Source organism: Sapajus apella, unplaced genomic scaffold, assembly GCF_009761245.1.
Source record: "Sapajus apella isolate SASKATOON/1434 unplaced genomic scaffold, GSC_monkey_1.0 scaffold56, whole genome shotgun sequence".
In the NCBI taxonomy this organism is placed as follows: domain Eukaryota; kingdom Metazoa; phylum Chordata; class Mammalia; order Primates; family Cebidae; genus Sapajus; species Sapajus apella.
The window spans coordinates 8,262,210-8,280,271 of NW_022436996.1; the positions used below are offsets into that span (position 1 = coordinate 8,262,210).

General features: G+C 43.8%; 2 protein-coding genes across 3 annotated transcripts in view; one reads left to right on the top strand and one right to left on the bottom strand.

Annotated features, from left to right (window-relative positions):
• LOC116527869 (GTPase IMAP family member 7-like) overlaps nt 1–18,062 on the bottom strand; it is a 122,479-nt gene that overhangs the window by 29,413 nt on the left and 75,004 nt on the right. The gene's annotated exons all lie outside the window — the stretch shown is intronic.
• On the top strand, nt 10,315–17,779 carry LOC116527870 (GTPase IMAP family member 1-like). Of its 2 annotated transcripts, XM_032245058.1 has the most exons (4): nt 10,315–10,718; nt 13,808–13,859; nt 16,388–16,746; nt 17,296–17,779. In XM_032245058.1, exons 1-4 carry the CDS (start codon nt 10,704–10,706, stop codon nt 17,653–17,655), a joined length of 786 nt encoding a protein of 261 aa, XP_032100949.1. In that variant the 5' UTR covers nt 10,315–10,703; the 3' UTR covers nt 17,656–17,779. The 2 variants fall into 2 exon arrangements, with proteins under 2 accessions (XP_032100949.1, XP_032100948.1); XM_032245057.1 differs by having other exon boundaries at nt 10,317–10,718; nt 16,388–17,473.

Below are 18,062 nucleotides of genomic sequence, written 5' to 3' on the forward strand. Positions count from 1 at the left end.
CAAAAAGTCAATAAATCCAGGAGCTGGTTTTTTGAAAAGATCAACAAAATAGACACATTAATAAAAAAGAAAAGAGAGAATAATCAAATAGATGCAATAAAAAACAATAAAGGGGATATAACCACCAATTCCACAGAAATACAAACAACCATCAGAGATCACTAAAAACAATACTATGCACATAAACCAATAAGCCTGGAAGAAATGGACAAATTCCTGGACACTTGCACCCTCCCAAGACTAAACCAGGAAGAAGTTGAAACCCTGAATAGACAAATAACAAGGGCTGAAGTTGAGGCAGCAATTAATAGCCTACCACCCAAAAAAAGTCCATGTCCAGATGGGTTCACAGCTGAATCCTACCATACATACAAAAAGGAGCTGGTACCACTCCTTCTGAAATTATTCCAAACAATCCAAAAAGAGGGAAGCCTTCCCAAATCATTTTCTGAGACCAACATCAATCTGATACCAAAACCTGGCAGAGACTCAATAAAAAAAGAAAACATCCACGATGAACATAGATGCAAAAATCTTCAGTAAAATACTGGCAAACGGATTAAAACAGCACACCAAAAAGCTTATCCATCACAGTCAAGTAGGCTTCATGCTGGCATGCAAGGCTGGTTCAACATATGCAAGTCTATAAATGTAATCCACCACATAAACAGAACCAAAGAAAAAAACCACATGATTATCTCAATAGCTGCAGAGAAGGCCTTCAACAAAATTCAACAGCCCTTTATGCTAAAAACTCTCAATAAACCAGGCATTGATGGAATGTATCTCAAAATAATAAAAGCTATTTATGACAAACCCACAGCCAATATCACACTGAATGGGCAAAAACTGGAAGCATTCCCTTTGAAATCTGGCACTAGGCAAGGATGCCCTCTCTCACCACTCCTATTCAATATAGTATTGGAAGTTCTAGCCAGAGCAATCAGGCAAGAAAAGAAATAAAGCTTATTCAAATAGGAAAGGAGGAAGTCAAATTGTCTCTATTTGCAGACAACATGATTGTATATTTAGAAGATGCCATCGTCTCAGCCCAAAATCTCCTGAAACTGATAAGTAACTTCAGTAAAGTCTCAGGATACAAAATCAATGTGCAGAAATCACAAGCATTCCCATACACCAATAACAGACTAACAGAGAACCAAACCAAGAAGAAACTCCCATTCACAATTACTACAAAGAGAATAAAATACCTAGGAATACAACTAACAAAGGATGTAAAGGACCTCTTCAGGGAGAACTATAAACCACTGCTCAAGGAAATAAAAGAGGACAGGAAGAAATGGAAAAACTTTCCATGCTCATGCTTAGGAAGAATCAACATCATGAAAATTGCCATATTGCCTAAAGTAATTTATAGATTCAATGCTATTCCCATCAAGCCACCAATGACCTTCTTCACAGAACTGGAAAAAAACACCTTAAACTTCATATGGAACTAAAAGAGAGCCCACACAGCCAAGAAAATCCTAAGCAAAAAGAACAAAACTGGAGGCATCATGGCACCTGACTTCAAACTATACTGCAAGGCTACAGTAATCAAAACAGCATGGTACTGGTACCAAAACAGAGACATAAACCAATGAAGCAGAACAGAGGTCAGAAGCAATGCCACACATCTACAACCATCTGATCTCTGACAAACCTGACAAAAACAAGCAATGGGCAAAGGATTCCCTGTTTAATAAATGGTGTTGGGAAAACTGGCTAGCCATGTGCAGAAAGCAGAAACTGGACCCCTTCCTGACACCTTACACTAAAATTAACTCCAGATAGATTAAAGACTTAAACATAAGACCTAACACCATAAAAATCATAGAAGAAAACCTAGGCAAAACCATTCAGGACATACGCATAGGCAAGGACTTCATGACTAAAACACCAAAAGCATTGTCAACAAAAGCCCAAATAGACACATGGGTTATAATTAAACTCCAGCACTTCTGTACAGCCAAAGAAACAATCATTAGAGTGAACCGGTAACCAAGAGAATGGTAAAAAATTTTTGCAATCTACCCATCTGACAACAGGCTAACATCCAGAATGTACAAAGAACTAAAACAGATATACAAGAAAAAAAAAACCCATTCAAAAGTGGGCAAAGGATATGACAGACACTTTTCAAAAGAAAACATATATGAGGCCAACAAACATATGAAAAAATGCTCACCATCACTGGTCATTAGAGAAATGCAAACCAAAACTACTTTGAGATACCATCTCATGCCAGTTAGAATGGCGATCATTAAAAAGTCTGGAGGCAACAGATGCTGGAGAGGATGTGGAGAAATAGGAACACTTTTACACTGTTGGTGGGAGTGTAATTTAGTTCAACCATTGTGGAAGACAGTGTGGCGATTCCTCAAGAACCTAGAAATAGAAATTCCATTTGACCCAGCAATCCCATTACTGGGTATATATCCAAAGGATTATAAATCATTCTATTATAAAGACACATGCACACATATGTTCACTGTGACACTGTTTACAATAGCAAAGACTTGGAACCAACCCAAATGCCCATCAATGATGGGCGGGACAAAAAAAATGTGGCACATATACACCATGGAATACTATGCAGCCATAAACGATGAGTTCATGTACTTTGTAGGGACATGAATGAATCTGGAAACCATCATTCTCAGCAAACTGACACAAGAACAGAAAATCAAACACCACATATTCTCACTCATAGGCTGGTGTTGAACAAAGAGAACTCATGGACACAGAGAGGGGAGCATCACACACTGGAGACTGTTGGGGGGGGTTAGGGGAGAAACAGCGTGGGGTGGGGCGATTGGGGAGGGATAACATGGGGAGAAATGCCAGACATAGGTGATGGGGGGGAGAAGGCAGCAAACCACCTTGCCACGAGCCTAAAGTTCTGGGTTACATGTGCAGATCATGCAAGGTTGTTGCATAGGTACCTAAAATAAAAAATAAAAATATAGATTGATCCAAGATGGCCATTTAGGAACATCTCAGGATTGCAGCTCCCAGTGAAAGCGCAGAGGGTGAGTGGACGCCGCATTTTTATTGCCCACAGACTAGGAAATTCCCAGGCGGAGGAGCTCCACAGTCGCCAGTGGGGCTATGGCGGCTGACGCAGCTGCTTTGCCCTGCACGGCTGCTCTGTCAGTGCACCAGTGCAGGGGTTCTCCTTACCAAATACACTGGTCTGGGTGCCCTTTTGGCTGGTGATCGGAGCCATGGGAAGTTGCCTGTTCATCTGTTTAAAAAGGGGACTGAACCGGGAACCAGGACAGTAGATTCCAGGGCAAAAAAAGCGCCACGAATCACAGTGCCACTGATTAAGCCAGCACAGTGAGTCACCACACAGGAAAACACACAGATCCCAGTGCCTCTTCAACAGGTGACTGGAACACCAACTTAAAAAAAAAAAAAAAGAAAAGGCTCTGAGGCAGGGAGCCAGGTGATCAGGCTTGGCTGGTCCCACCCCCACAAAAGAACAGCAATCAGAAACTCTCGGGATTGAGAGTTTCACAGCAAGCGCAGCTGAATCCGGGAGAGTCCAGCTCTGTGGGGAAGGGGCATCCGCCATTACCGAGGCATTCCAACACTACGGAGGTAGTAAGCCAATGCTGAGGCAGACCGCCATTGCCAAGGCAACGGCCATTGCTGAGGCAGCCCACCGTTGCCAAGGCAACCCGCCACTACAGAGAGAGTCTGTCATAACAGAGGTGGGCCACCATTGCTGAGGCAGTTCTAACTACACCCATATAAACAGGACTGCAGGGAAGTTCACTTGGCAGCTGGGCGGAGCCCACACCAGCTCAGCAAAACCTCCACAGGCAGACAGTGACTAGGCTGCCTCCTTGCTGGGCAAGGCAGCTCTGAAGGAAAAAAAAAGAAGGCGGTAGCACAACAGAAACTCATAAATGAAGCACTAAATCCCTGGGAGAGAGCACCTGGGAACAAAAAGCGGTATATGAGTTCTGCAGCAGCAGACCTAAACGAACCTGCCCAGCAGCTCTGAATGAACAATGGAGCTCACAGCTCAGCATTTGAGCTTCTATAAAGAACAGACTGTCTCCTCAAGCAGCTCCCTGATCCCTGTATATCCAAAGAGTCACCTGATAAAGGAGAGATCAGACTGACACTTGGCGGGTATCCTTCTGAAACAAAGATAGCAGAAAAAGAAAACTGGTAGCAACCCTTACTGTTCTGCAGCTGCTGCAGGTGATCCCCAGGCCAGCAGGGACTGGAGTGGACCTCAGCAGACCTACAGTAGAGGGGTCACACTGTTAGAAGGAAAATTAAGAAACAGAAATAACCTCATCATCAACAAACAGAACGTCCATTCAGAGACCCAATCTGAAAGCCAGCAACTACAAAGACCACAGGTGGATAAATCCATAAAGATGGGAAGAAACCAGCACAAAAAGGATGAAAACACCTGAAACCAGAACACCTCTCCTCCAACAAGGAATCACAACTGCTTACCAGCAAGGGAACAAGGTTGGATGGAGAACGAGTGTGATGAAATGACAGAATCAGACTTCAGGAGGTGGGTAGTAAGAAACTTCTGTGAACTTAAAGAACATGTTCTAACCCAATGCAAAGAAACTAAGAACCTTGAAAAAAGATTTGACGAAATGCTAATGAGAATGGACAAAATAGAAAGGAATATAAGTGAATTGATGGAGCTGAAAAACACAACACGACAACTTTGTGAAGCATGCACAAGTTTAAACAGCCGAATTGACCAAGCAGAAGAAAGGATATCAGAGGTCGAAGATCAACTCAATGAAATAAAATGGGAAGGCAAGACTAGAGAAAAAAGGGTAAAAAGGAATGAACAAAATCTCCAAGAAATGTGGGACTATGTGAAAAGACCTAATCTACGTTTGATAGGCGTACCTGAATGTGACGAAGAGAATGAATCCAAGCTGGAAAATACTCTTCAGGATATTATCCAGGAAAACTTCCCCAACCTAGCAAGGCAGGCCAACATTCAAGTCCAGGAAATACAGAGAACACCACAAAGATATTCCTCAAGAAGAGCAACTCCAAGGCACATAATCGTCAGATTCACTAGGGTTGAAATGAAGGAGAAAATACTAAGGGCAGCCAGAGAGAAAGGCTGGGTTACCCACAAAGGGAAGCCCATTCAGATTCACAGCAGATCTCTCAGCAGAAACCCTACAAGCCAGAAGAGAGTGGGGGCCAATATTCAACATCCTTAAAGAAAAGAACTTTCAAACCAGAATGACATATCCAGCAAAACTAAGCTTCATAAGTGAAGGAAAATAAAATCCTTTGTGAACATGCAAGTACTCAGAGATTTCGTCACCACCAGGCCTGCTTTAAAAGAGCTCCTGAAAGAGACTCTACACATATAAAGGAAAAACCCGTACCAGCCACTCCAAAAACATGCCAAATGTTAAAGAGAATCAACACAATGAAGAATCTGCATCAACTAATGGGCAAAACAGTCAGCTAGCACCAAAATGGCAGTATCAAATTCACACACAACAATATTCACACTAAATATAAATGGACTAAACGCCCCAATCAAAAGACACAGACTGGCAAACTGGATAAAAAGCCAAAACCCATAGGTGTGCTGTATCCAGGAAACCCATCTCACATGCAAAGATACACAAAGGCTCAAAATAAAGGGATGGAGGAAGATTTACCAAGCAAAAGGAGAGTTTAAAAAAAGCAGGAGTTGCAATTCTCATCTCTGATAAATTAGACTTTAAAGCAACAAAGATCAAAAGAGACAAAGAAGGACATTACAAAATGGTAAAAGGATCAATGCAACAAGAAGAGCTAACGATCCTAAATATATACGCACCCAATACAGGAGCACCCAGATACATAAGGCAAGTTCTTAATGACTTACAAAGGGACTTAGACTCCCACACAATTATATTGGGAGACTTTAACACCCCATTGTCAACATTAGACAGATCAACCAGACAGAAAATTAACAAGGATATCCAGGACTTGAACTCAGACCTGGACCAAGTAAACCAAATAGACATTTACAGAACTCTCCACCCCAAATCCACAGAATATACATTCTTCTCAGCACCACATCACACCTACTCCAAAATTGGCCACATAATTGGGAGAAATCACTCCTCAGCAAATGCAAAAGAACGGAAATCATAACAAACGGTCTCTAGGACCACAGTGCAATCAAGTTAGAACTCAGAATTCAAAAACTAACCCAGAACCACACAGCTTCATGGAAACTGAACAACTTGCTCTTGAATGTTGACTGGATAAACAATGAAATGAAGGCAGAAATAAAGATGTTCTTCGAAACCAACGAGAATGAAGACACAACATACCAGAATCTCTGGGACACATTTAAAGCAGTCTCTAGAGGATAATATATAGCAATAAGTGCCCACATGAGAAGCAAGGAGAGATCAAAAATTGACACCCTATCATCAAAATTGAAAGAGCTAGAGGAGCAAGATCAAAAAAAACTCAAAACCTAGCAGAAAACAAGAAATAGCTAAGATCAGAGCAGAACTGAAAGAGATAGAGACACAAAAAACCCTTCAAAAAATCAATAAATCCAGGAGCTGGTTTTTTGAAAAGATCAACAAAATAGACAGACCACTAGCCAGATTAATAAAAAAGAAAACAGAGAATAACCAAATTGATGCAATAAAAAACGACAAAGGGGATATCACCACAGATTCCACAGAAATTCAAACCATCATCAGAGATTATTACAAACAACTCTATGCACATAAACTAATAAACCTGGAAGAAATGGATAAATTCCTGGACACTTGCCTCCTGCCAAGCCTAAACCAGGAAGAAGCCAAAACCCTGAACAGACCCATAACAAGGTCTGAAGTTGAGGCAGCAATTAAGAGCTTACCACCCAAAAAAAGCCCAGGTCCAGACGGGTTCACAGCCGAATTCTACCAGACATACAAAGAGGAGCTGGTACCATTCCTCCTGAAACTATTCCAAACAATACAAAAAGAGGGAATCCTTCCCAAATCATTTTATGAGACCAACATCATCCTGATTCCGAAACTCGGCAGAGACCTAACAAGAAAAGAAAACTTCAGGCCAATATCCATGATGAACATAGATGCAAAAATCTTCAATGAAATACTGGCAAGCCGATTGCAACAGCACATCAAAAAGCTTATCCACCATGATCAAGTAGGCTTCATCCCGGGGATGCAAGGCTGGTTCAACATATGCAAGTCTATAAACATAATTCACCACATAAAAAGAACCAAGGACAAAAACCACATGATTATCTCAATTAACACAGAGAAGGCCTTTGACAAAATTGAACAGCTCTTTATGCTTAAAACCCTCAATAAGCTAGGTATTGACGGAATGTATCTCAAAATAATAAAGGCTATTTATGACAAACCAACAGCCAATATCATACTGAATTAGCAAAAACAGGAAGCATTCCCCTTGAAATCTGGCACTAGACAAGGATGCCCTCTCTCACCACTCCTATTCAATATAGTATTGGAAGTTCTAGCCAGAGCAATCAGGCAAGAAAAAGAAATAAAGGGCATTCAAATAGGAAAGGAGGACGTCAAATTGTCTCTATTTGCAGACGACATGATTGTATATCTAGGAGACCCCCTCGTCTCAGCCCCAAATCTCCTGAAACTGATAAGCAACTTCAGCAAAGTCTCAGGATACAAAATCAATGCGCAAAAATCACATGCATTCCTATACACCAATAACAGACTTAAAGAGAGCCAAATCAAGAACAAACTTCCATTCACAATTGCCACAAAGAGAATAAAATAACTAGGAATACAACTAACAAGGAACATAAAGGAACTCTTCAAGGAGAACTACAAGCCGCTGCTCAACGAAACAAGAGAGGACACAAACAGATGGAGAAACATTCCATGTTCATGGTTAGGAAGAATCAATATCATGAAAATGGCCATACTGCCCAGAGTAATTTACACATTCAACACTATCCCCATCAAGCTACCAAGGACCTTCTTCACAGAACTGGAAAAAAACAACTTAAACTTCATATGGAACCAAAAGAGAGCCCGCATAGCCAAGTCAATTCTAAGCAAAAAGAACAAAGCTGGAGGCATCACACTACTGGACTTCAAACTATACTACAAGTCTACAGTAATCAAAACAGCATGGTACTGGTACCAAAACAGAGATATAGACCAATGGAACAGAGCAGAGGTCTCAGAGGCAACACAATATATCTACAACCATCTGATCTTTGACAAACCTGACAAAAACAAGCAATGGGGAAAGGATTCCCTGTTTAATAAATGGTGTTGGGAAAACTGGCTAGCCATTTGCAGAAAGCAGAAACTGGACCCCCACCTGACACCTTACACTAAAATTAACCCCAGGTGGATTAAAGACTTAAACATAAGACCTAACACCATAAAAACCCTAGAAGAAAATCTAGGCAAAACCATTCAGGACATAGGCGTAGGCAAGGACTTCATGACCAAAACACCGAAAGCATTGACAACAAAAGCCAAAATAGACAAATGGGACCTAATCACACTCCACAGCTTCTGCACGGCAAAAGAAACAGTCATTAGAGTGAATCGGCAACCAACAGAATGGGAAAAAATTTTTGCAGTTTACCCATCTGACAAAGGGCTGATATCCAGAATCTACAAAGAACTAAAACAGATTTACAAGAAAAAAACCAAACAAGCCCATTCAAAAGTGGGCAAAGGATATGAACAGACACTTTACAAAAGAAGACATACATGAGGCCAACAAACATATGAAAAAATGCTCATCATCACTGGTCATCAGAGAAATGCAAATCAAAAGTACATTGAGATACCATCTCACGCCAGTTAGAATGGCCATCATTAAAAAATCTAGAGACAACAGATGCTGGAGAGGATGTGGAGAAATAGGAACACTTTTACACTGTTGGTGGGAGTGTAAATTAGTTCAACCATTGTGGAAGACAGTGTGGCGATTCCTCAAGGACCTAGAAATAGAAATTCCATTTGACCCAGCAATCCCATTACTGGGTATATATCCAAAGGATTATAAATCGTTCTACTATAAGGACACGTGCACACAAATGTTCATGGCAGCACTGTTTACAATAGCAAAGACCTGGAACCAACCCAAATGCCCATTGATGATAGACTGGACAGGGAAAATGTGGCACATATGCACCATGGAATATTATGCAGCCATCAAAAACGATGAGTTTGTGTCCTTTTTAGCGACATGGATGAAACTGGAAACCATCATTCTCAGCAAACTGACAGAAGAGCAGAAGATCAAACACCACACGTTCTCACTCATAGGCGGGTGTTGAACAATGAGAACACATGGACACAGGGAGGGGAGCACTACACACTGGGGTCAGTTGGTGGGAAATAGGGGAGGGACGGTGGGGGGTGGGGAGCGGGGGAGAGATAGCAAGGGGAGAGATGCCAGATGTAGGTGATGGGGAGGAAGGAAGCAAATCACACTGCCACGTGTGTACCTATGCAACAATCTTGCATGTTCTTCACATGTACCACAAAACCTAAAATGCAATAAAATAAATAAATGGAAAAAATATAAAAATACATACAAATTTTAAAAAAGTGTGCCTGCATTAGGCTTCAGTAAACAGAATACGAGATAAATAAAGTCAAAAGTGAGAAAACAAATGTCCTAATATTACTGCCACCCCACATTATTTTAAAACACCAGACTATAGTTATACACTGGTGAAAAGCCCTTATCTGTAATGTTGCCTTCAATAGAAAGTATCCTAATATGTTCCATCCATCATCACTCCGGTATAATAATTATTATATTCATATATGGGTTCCTCAGTTTCTTCCTTCACCAGGGAATATAACTGGCTGCTTTTTTTTTGTACTTTAACTTCTGGGGTACATGTGCAGATTGTGCAGGATTGTTGCATAGGTACACACATGCCATGGTGGTTTGCTGTCTTCATCCCAGTCACCTACATCAGGCGTTTCTTCCAGTGTTATCTCTCCCCAACCTCCCTGCCCCCTGCTGTCCCTCCCCTAATCCACCACCCCCCAATAGACCCCAGTGTGTGATGTTCCCCTCCCTGTGCCCATGTGTTCTCATTGTTCAAGACCCACCTATGAGTGAGAACATGTGCTATCCTATTTTTAATGGCTGGAGAAGGCTTCCTTTTTTTGAAAATAATGAGACTTTGCACCTGATGTGCCTAGCAGATAGGACCACTTTGATGGCACTGTCCAGATCGATGACCAGGCAGGGATTCCTTTCAGAATGCCTGTCCTGGGAAAGGAGACTCTCAGGACAACATTTTATACAAAAGTATTTCAGAAGCAAAAAGCAGATGAAAATAAGATTAGAAGTGGTTAGAGGCTAGAAATAACGACAGGCTCCAGAAACCTAAAATGTTCTTCCCTACCAAGGTTATAGCCACTGTGGGGACAAGGCATCAGTGTCACAGGGACATCCTGAAAACATCACCTTAGTCCAAAGCACGGGGTGGGTTTGTAGTGGAAAAACGGCACATCCACCACCTCACTGCTGAGTGTCTCTGTCTCTTTAAGTCATCACCATCAGGCACTCCCTGAGCTTCCTGAGCTGTGAGTTCCTAGCAGCTCCGTGACTTCCTCCGTGTGCCGAAAGGAAAGAGCCGTCTGCACTCACGACCACAGTGAGATCAATAAGTCAGGACTTCTCAGAGACAACTTCAGAGCATGTCACGGAGAAAGGTGAGCCTGAGCCTGATCCTGGGAGCTGGTTGAGGGTAGGAGCTGTGAGGTGCAGGAAGCATTCAGTGTCTGATGTTGTCGTCGAAATGAAGTGAGGGAGCACCTACCTTCTACTAAGTACAAGGTAGGGGAGGGGAGCAGACCTAGAAGCATAACTACATGCTCCCAGGATTTTAAGGATGTTTCAAGTTTTGTTTTGTTTTGTTTTTTCGAGACAGAGTCTCGCTCTGTGGCCCACTTTCGAGTGCAGTGGTATGATCTCAGCTCACTGCAACCTCTGCTCCCCAGGTTCAAGAGATTCTTATGCTTCAGCCTCCCGGGTAGCTGAAACTACAGGCACACACCACCACACCCAGCTAATTTTTGTATTTTTAGTAGAAACGGGGTTTCACCATATTGGCCAGGCTGGTCTTGAACTCCTGACCTCATGATCCACCTGCCTCAGCCTCCCAAAGTGCTGGGATTACAGGCATGAGCCACTGCACCCGGCCAGATGTTTCAAGTTTTAAATGGAGTAAGTTTGAAAGAGTAGCAAGAATCTTAGCTACTAAAGATTTGAGACTAAATCCTTTCTCTACTCCACAAGTAAGTAAGATAAGTGTTTGCCAGAAATACTGAGGGAAACAAAATACACTGTAGAAGGCAGTAAACACTCCATGAATGCATATTCAGCAAAGGTGACGGATATTTCAGAGGATATAGAAGCAATTCTAACCTCAGAACAAGTTAGAATGAAAATTCTGTATACGTCTGAGCTGAATCCTCTAATCCACCACTCTCCTGAGCACCACCCACAACAAGGTCTGTCAAGAGACATCTAAGGTTATGAACATGATCTTCAAACTCTTGCCCTACACGTGCCCTTAAAGGTCTCCCCAGTCCAAGCTGCCCAGGGCCCTCTTGGCTTCTGAGCCATCAGAATTTCCTCATCTGTACAATGAAGGAGAGGACTAAGATAACCAATTCCCAAATTCAGATCCACAGATGAGCTGCATTAGAATCACTCAAGGGGAGTGAGGTGCTTAGTAAAAATGCAGATTTGTAAGCCACAATCTGTAATAAATAATGCTTTTCACTTCAAAGAGTCCCTTAGATAATTTCAAAAGTTAGCAGTTTAGGGAAGCATTGAACTAGATAACTTTGGAGATCCCTCAGAGTTTTGCAATTATAGGATTATATACATTTTACCTTCTCCATTAAACATATGCCTTTTGTAACTCCAGATTTTGGCTTTTCAGAACTTTGAATTAACTTTTGAAACTGCATTCCAAACTCTGTGGGAAGTTCCAAATGGCCTACTTGATTTCTGCAGGTCCCTGAAGCACACTTTCTTTTTGTGATCATTGACAAATACTTCTTGCTTCAGCCAAATTCTTGTCCTTTGCTCTGAATCTTGTGGCGGCTGCTTTATTTTCTGCTCTGGTGTCAATTATGATTATCTGTTAATTCATACACAAAAACTAATTAACCCAATTAAGGCCCATGGAGTGAACTTTATTGAAAGCTTTAGGGAGGGTTAGGGTAGTTCCTGCAGAGACAGAAACAGCTTTGGAATGAGTATGAGGCAAACCTGTTCTCCAAGCCTTCAGCCAGAGACAGAGCAGAAAATGAATAAGTAGCCACAGGATTGAGAGCAAAGGACAAGAATTTGGCTGAAGCAAGAAGTCCTTGTCAATGATGACAAAAAGAAAGTATGCCTCAGGGACCTGCAGAAATCAGCTGGGTCATTTGGAACTTCCCACAGGACTTGTAATGCAGTTTCAAGAGTTAACTCAAAGTTCTTAAGAGTTGAAATCTAAAGTTACAAAAGGCATATATTTATTGGAAAACGTAAAATAAGTAGAATCCTATCATCATAAAACTCTGAGGGATCTCCAAATTTATCTAGTTCCATGCTTCCCCAAACTGCTACCTTGTGAAATTGTCTAAAGTGAAAAGCATTATTTAAAATGAATAGCATTAAACTATTTAAAGTGAAAAGCATTATTTCTTACAGACTGTGGCTTACAAATCTGTAGCCAGCCTCTCTCTCTGCCCTTCCTTCATGGGTGGTGCCAATGGGAGAGAACATGGGTACCTCAGTGACCAGGGTGGAAGACAAAAAGAGGCGGAGTTTGACATGGACGGTGAGGCACAGACAGGTCGGGAGGAGTACTAGTTCTAGGAGAGAAGCAGAGTGGGTTGGAAAGGCCCTGGAATCTGCTGTTTGCGAAGCAGCTGACTGAGTGGGGGATTGGCTGGGAATGAGGCTGGAGCCCTAGAGGGAGGGAGAAGTGCATTTGTGTTCAGGAGCTTGTGTGATCAGGCAAACTGGATCACAAAGTGTTAGTTGTATTAAATAATGTTAGGATACGGCACAATTACTTTATTTAGAAAAGCCTCAGGTAGAAGAAAGCAGAAGGTGGATGACAGCATTCAAGCCTCCCCAGCACAGAATTCTTATTCAGACAAGCAAATAGACACTTGGCTTTGTGAGAACAGAGCTAAAAGCTCTTAGGTCAGCTTGTTGTATGTATTTGTGAACCCAAGAAATGAGATTTTTTTCAAGTGTCTTTTCATTTGTTTGCTAGGCCAGTTCCCACTAAGGCAGCTCCCTAAGTCACTGAGTACATGTTCAGACACTCAAGAGTTTTTACTAAAGTCTCTTGTAACCCCCAGGTTTCCTAGAAAAATCTATTTCTACAGCTCATGTGTCATTGACATAGAATACCTTCTTCTTTCATTTCATTTCTGAGCCAGAACAGAAAACATTAAATGGTTCCAAAATGTCCTTCTAACTCGAGAACAGGATGGGTGCCCTTATTCCGCTCTTCCATATCCTAATATCTTAATCTAAATATTCAATATCCTAATGTCACTCCTAAAGTAGGATTTGTAACTGATTCTATGTGCATTCTTTCCCCACCTCATCCCAACCCAACTCCCACAAACACACACACAATACACAACTAGATTCTAAGACCCTTTAAGGCAGGGACAATGTCTTCTCACTGTGGTTTCCCCAGCATCTTGCTCTCCTCCCAAGTTATGTCGTGTATACCTATGTGATAAATAAGTGGACAAATTAGCCATGTTTGTGACTCTTCCAGGTGAGCATAGGACAACAAGGGAAGGCGGGAAGCAATGAGGAGCATCTCCATGGTAAGAACGTGTGTCTGGAGGGCACACATGCCCTCTGTGTTTGTGTCTGGATTTGGTACAGGGGTTGGGAATGACTCAAGTCTGAAGACATCTAAGAGATGCTTTTCCTGGGAGAAAATTCCTTTAGTATCTTCTAAAACATAGAGGAGTTGGGACCACTAGGATATCACAGCGAAAGCCCCAGCACCATCTCTGCTCCTGGTCTGCTGTGCGATGTTGGAAAGTCTTTTGACTGCCTCAGTAAGACAGCATAATAATTGAGGCTCTAACCTGTTCTGCAGGGAGGGGATCAAGGGTATAAAAGATGGAGTAAACATGGTTTACCAAAGAGTGTGTTGGAGAACAATGTGTAAGAGTTAAAATATTATTAGGGCTCAAGGGAGAGAAAATGAGGGAGGGAGAGAGATAGAAGAAAGAGACTCAAACACAGAAGATGGGAAATGAAGACTGACTGATAATGACAAAGAGAGCACCTCTCTGACATGGTTCTGCTGTTGGATTTTACACACTATGATCCAGGTCAAGAAGGGGAGAGGAATAGGGATTCACATGCATCATTTCCTCTCAATGACTGACTTACGTGGTGATGTAAGAGCAGAATGATGACAGAGCCCAGTGAAGGTATTTAGTTGGGAGAGAGAGGACATCCTGACTGAACAGGGAAAGGGGGAGGTGGAATAACTCCCAATTATTTATTTCACACCCCACCTTAAGAGAAATGTCTCTGCCTACCTTCCATTTTGGTGGGGCGGCACTGCTTGTTTGAATGATAAAGGACTCATTTCGTCAGAATGCCAGCAATGCAGGGCGGCTTGTCACCGTGAGTAGCTCAGTGTATGACAGGCTCTATACGCAACATCCCACTTACCCCTCAAAGGAACCTTTACGGTAGATTAAACAGTTATTATCCCCATTTTCAATATGAGGAAATAGGATTGCAGAGGTTAAGTAAGACCAGATGTAATTATTGAGAAGAGCTACAAATGGAAAGGAGTGACTTTTGCCATACTCTGCAAAATAGCTGACTTGGAAATATTGTGTGGTACTAGGATGGGTAATGAAGTCATGGTACATGGTCTATGACACAAATGAACTAGCTTTGAAATCTACCAAGAGAAGTGATACAAGAAGATGTTGGAAGGGTAGACTTGGAGAGCGCCTCAGGGATAATCGAAATCCACCCCTTCCATTTAAAAGGTGACAAAAGTGAAATTCAGAGATTTTCTAGTACATGGACTTCAGACAGTGGCAGGGCAGAGGCCACCATTCAGGTATTCTACCTTCCAGGTATGGGTAGCGGCACCCTGTAGGTGCCTCTCTCTTAATCAGAATCAGAATCTGAAGTCAATTAGTGACTTTTGAATGGGACTAAAACAATTCAAGAGCACTGGCTTTGTAATTTCCTTGCCCCTGTTAATACAATGGCAAAGCTGAGAGCTGAAGCTGGTATGGTCCAGCTGATTTGGAATAAAGTGTTAGGCTTTGATCTCTGGGGTGGGATGGTAGATTCCATTCTGCCTGCCACTGACCTAGATAACTTTAGACCTTGAGGTCCCTGGAAACCCTGCAGAGAGCAATGCCAGTCCTCAAATGCCCAGATCCAGATGGGCAGGGACGGTGATTTCAAAAGAAGTTGATCTTAGAGAAGTGAAAACCAATATATTGCCTCACCCCCTTAGGCTCTGTATACAAGGCTGACCTAAAAACAGTTGATTTATATCAGCTCAACTTCCCAGAGGTTGGCTCAAAATTACAGACAGGGGCGTAGAAATGGCACCAAATCTGAATTTGAGTCAGGAGCCCCCCAGATAATATTCCTTACTACCACCCAAACTGACATGGTGGTCTGTTATTCCCAGCCCCTCAAAGCAATGACTTAGATTCACCAGGGGTGTTCCACATGCCAGCCACTCTGCTCAGCATGTATGTGAATTAGTTCATGTAACCGTTTCAAGAACCCTCTGAGGAACCATGGATATTATTATTCCCATTATACAGGAAAAGGAAATGATGGCTTGAGGAGATTAAATAACTTCCCACAGCTACCCAGTTAGCCAGTGCAGAGGTGGTGGTTCAAAGCCAGGGTCTGACACTGGATCCTGCTCAGATCCTACTCTGCCTTCCAAAGGGTGGTTTCTGGATGACTTGTTAGAGAGCGCTGCACAGTTGTCCCTGCGGGAAGCTCAATGGGAAGGCAGGGAAATGAATCCCTGTGCAGCCTGCATGTGTGCAGATGACCAGAGAGGGTTACTGTCAGATGAGGTAATGGCCTGAAACTATAAAGGGGTCCCCTAGAGAAATGTTCCCCAGGCTCTGGGACATGCAGGGAAGCCAAAGGGGACAGGAATGGATGAGTAAGGACCACCCAGGACTACAAATTTCTCATCAGATCACCTCAGTGAAGCATTGCTTTAAAAAGCAAAAGTCTAAAACCCACTCTTCTCTTTGGCTCAAAAGACATCCAGGAGATCCATTTACCTAAGTATGCTGGCTTAGGTTTGGAGCTTAAAAACAATTCATTCTCGCAGATTCAGCAGAGAACACTCAGTCCCGGCAGAAGCCCACGCTGAGGCTCATCCTTGTTGGGAGAACAGGGGCCGGGAAAAGCGCCACCGGGAACAGCATCCTGGGCCAGAGACGGTTCCTGTCCAGGCTGGGGGCCACGTCTGTGACCAGGGCCTGCACCATGGCCAGCCACAGGTGGGACAAGTGGCACGTGGAAGTCGTGGACACTCCGGACATTTTCAGCTCCGAGGTGTCCAGGACAGATCCCCGCTGTGAGGAGAGAGGTCACTGCTACCTGCTCTCGGCCCCCGGGCCCCACGCGCTGCTCCTGGTGACCCAGCTGGGCCGGTTCACCGCCCAGGACCAGCAGGCGGTGAGGCAGGTGAGGGACATGTTCGGGGAGGGCGTCCTGAAGTGGATGGTCATCGTCTTCACCAGGAAGGAGGACCTGGCCGGGGGCTCCCTGCACGATTACGTGCACGGCACAGAGAACCGGGCCCTGCGCGAGCTGGTGGTCCAGTGCGGGGGCCGGGTCTGTGCGTTTGACAACAGGGCCACCGGCCCGGAGCAGGAGGCCCAGGCGGAGCAGCTGCTGGGGCTGGTGGAGGGCCTGGTGCGGGAGCACGAGGGCGCCCACTACTCCAACGAGGTGTACGAGCTGGCGCAGCAGCTGCGCTGGGCGGATCCCGGGGAGCGGCTCCGGAGGGTGGCGGAGCGCGTGGCCGCCCGCGTGCGGAGGAGGCCGTGGAGCGCCTGGCTGCGGGCCGCGCTGGAGGAGTGGTCGAAGCCGCCCTGGAGCTGGAGCCTGTGCCTGGCCCTGCTGCTGGGAGGCGCACTCCTGCTCTGCGTGCTGCTCCACAGGCGCCAGTCGGAGGTCTTTGCGGAGGTCAGGTCTGACTGACAGATTGCAAATGTGGCTCTGATCCCTCAGCTGATAATCGCATTCATCCTCCTTGCTTGGTGTTCAGAGCCCACAGACTCTCCTTTTCTCCGTCGTCTCGCCATAATCCACCACCTCCACCACCGTAAGAGTTCTGCCAGGACCCATCTCCCACCGAAACCCTCGCTGAGCGTTCTCCCCTCTGAAGCCAAAGGCCACTGTTGCTTTGCCTCTTCTCCAGTGGGCTCGGCTGCCTTTCCCTGCGCTGAGTTGTCTTCTCTCTGGAGAGCCGATGAGGGGTGCTTGTCCCCCATTCCCGGTCGTCCCGCAGGACCACAAGCAAGAACCATCCCAATGCAGAGCCTCAGTCCTGTGCACCCTTGCTTATTCGAATGGAATTTATTTCCATAAATAAATGTACTGCATGATCACATTGTGTCAAAGGCAATCAATCTTTGTGGATATTTGTTCATCTGCCTTACATGCCCCCTGAACAAAGACATGACTCTGTCATCCTTACCTGCAAAAAAAAAAAGCACAGAAACACACACGAACATACAAGGAGGCTTATATACTCGCAGGGAAGTTATGCAAGATGAATGAGTTCTGCAATCTGTTCAACTCAAAGATAAAAAATTCAGAGGTTTGGAAATTTTTCTTTTGCTAAAAGAGGCAAACAGGTTTCTGTGGACGAAGAACTGGTGATATGATGATGGAATATAGCATCCTCTTCTGACCCACACATATCTGGGTCAGATCTCTGGTCCAGGTAAAATAAGGCATGTTACCTTGTGCTGTCAACCCCACTGTTCCCCCAT

Excerpts from the sequence above, each read along its gene's own strand:
- LOC116527870 (XM_032245057.1), top strand. Across the intron at positions 13,860-16,387 it reads CAATGAGGAGCATCTCCATG|ATTCAGCAGAGAACACTCAG; the intron begins GTAAGAACGTGT and ends TCATTCTCGCAG.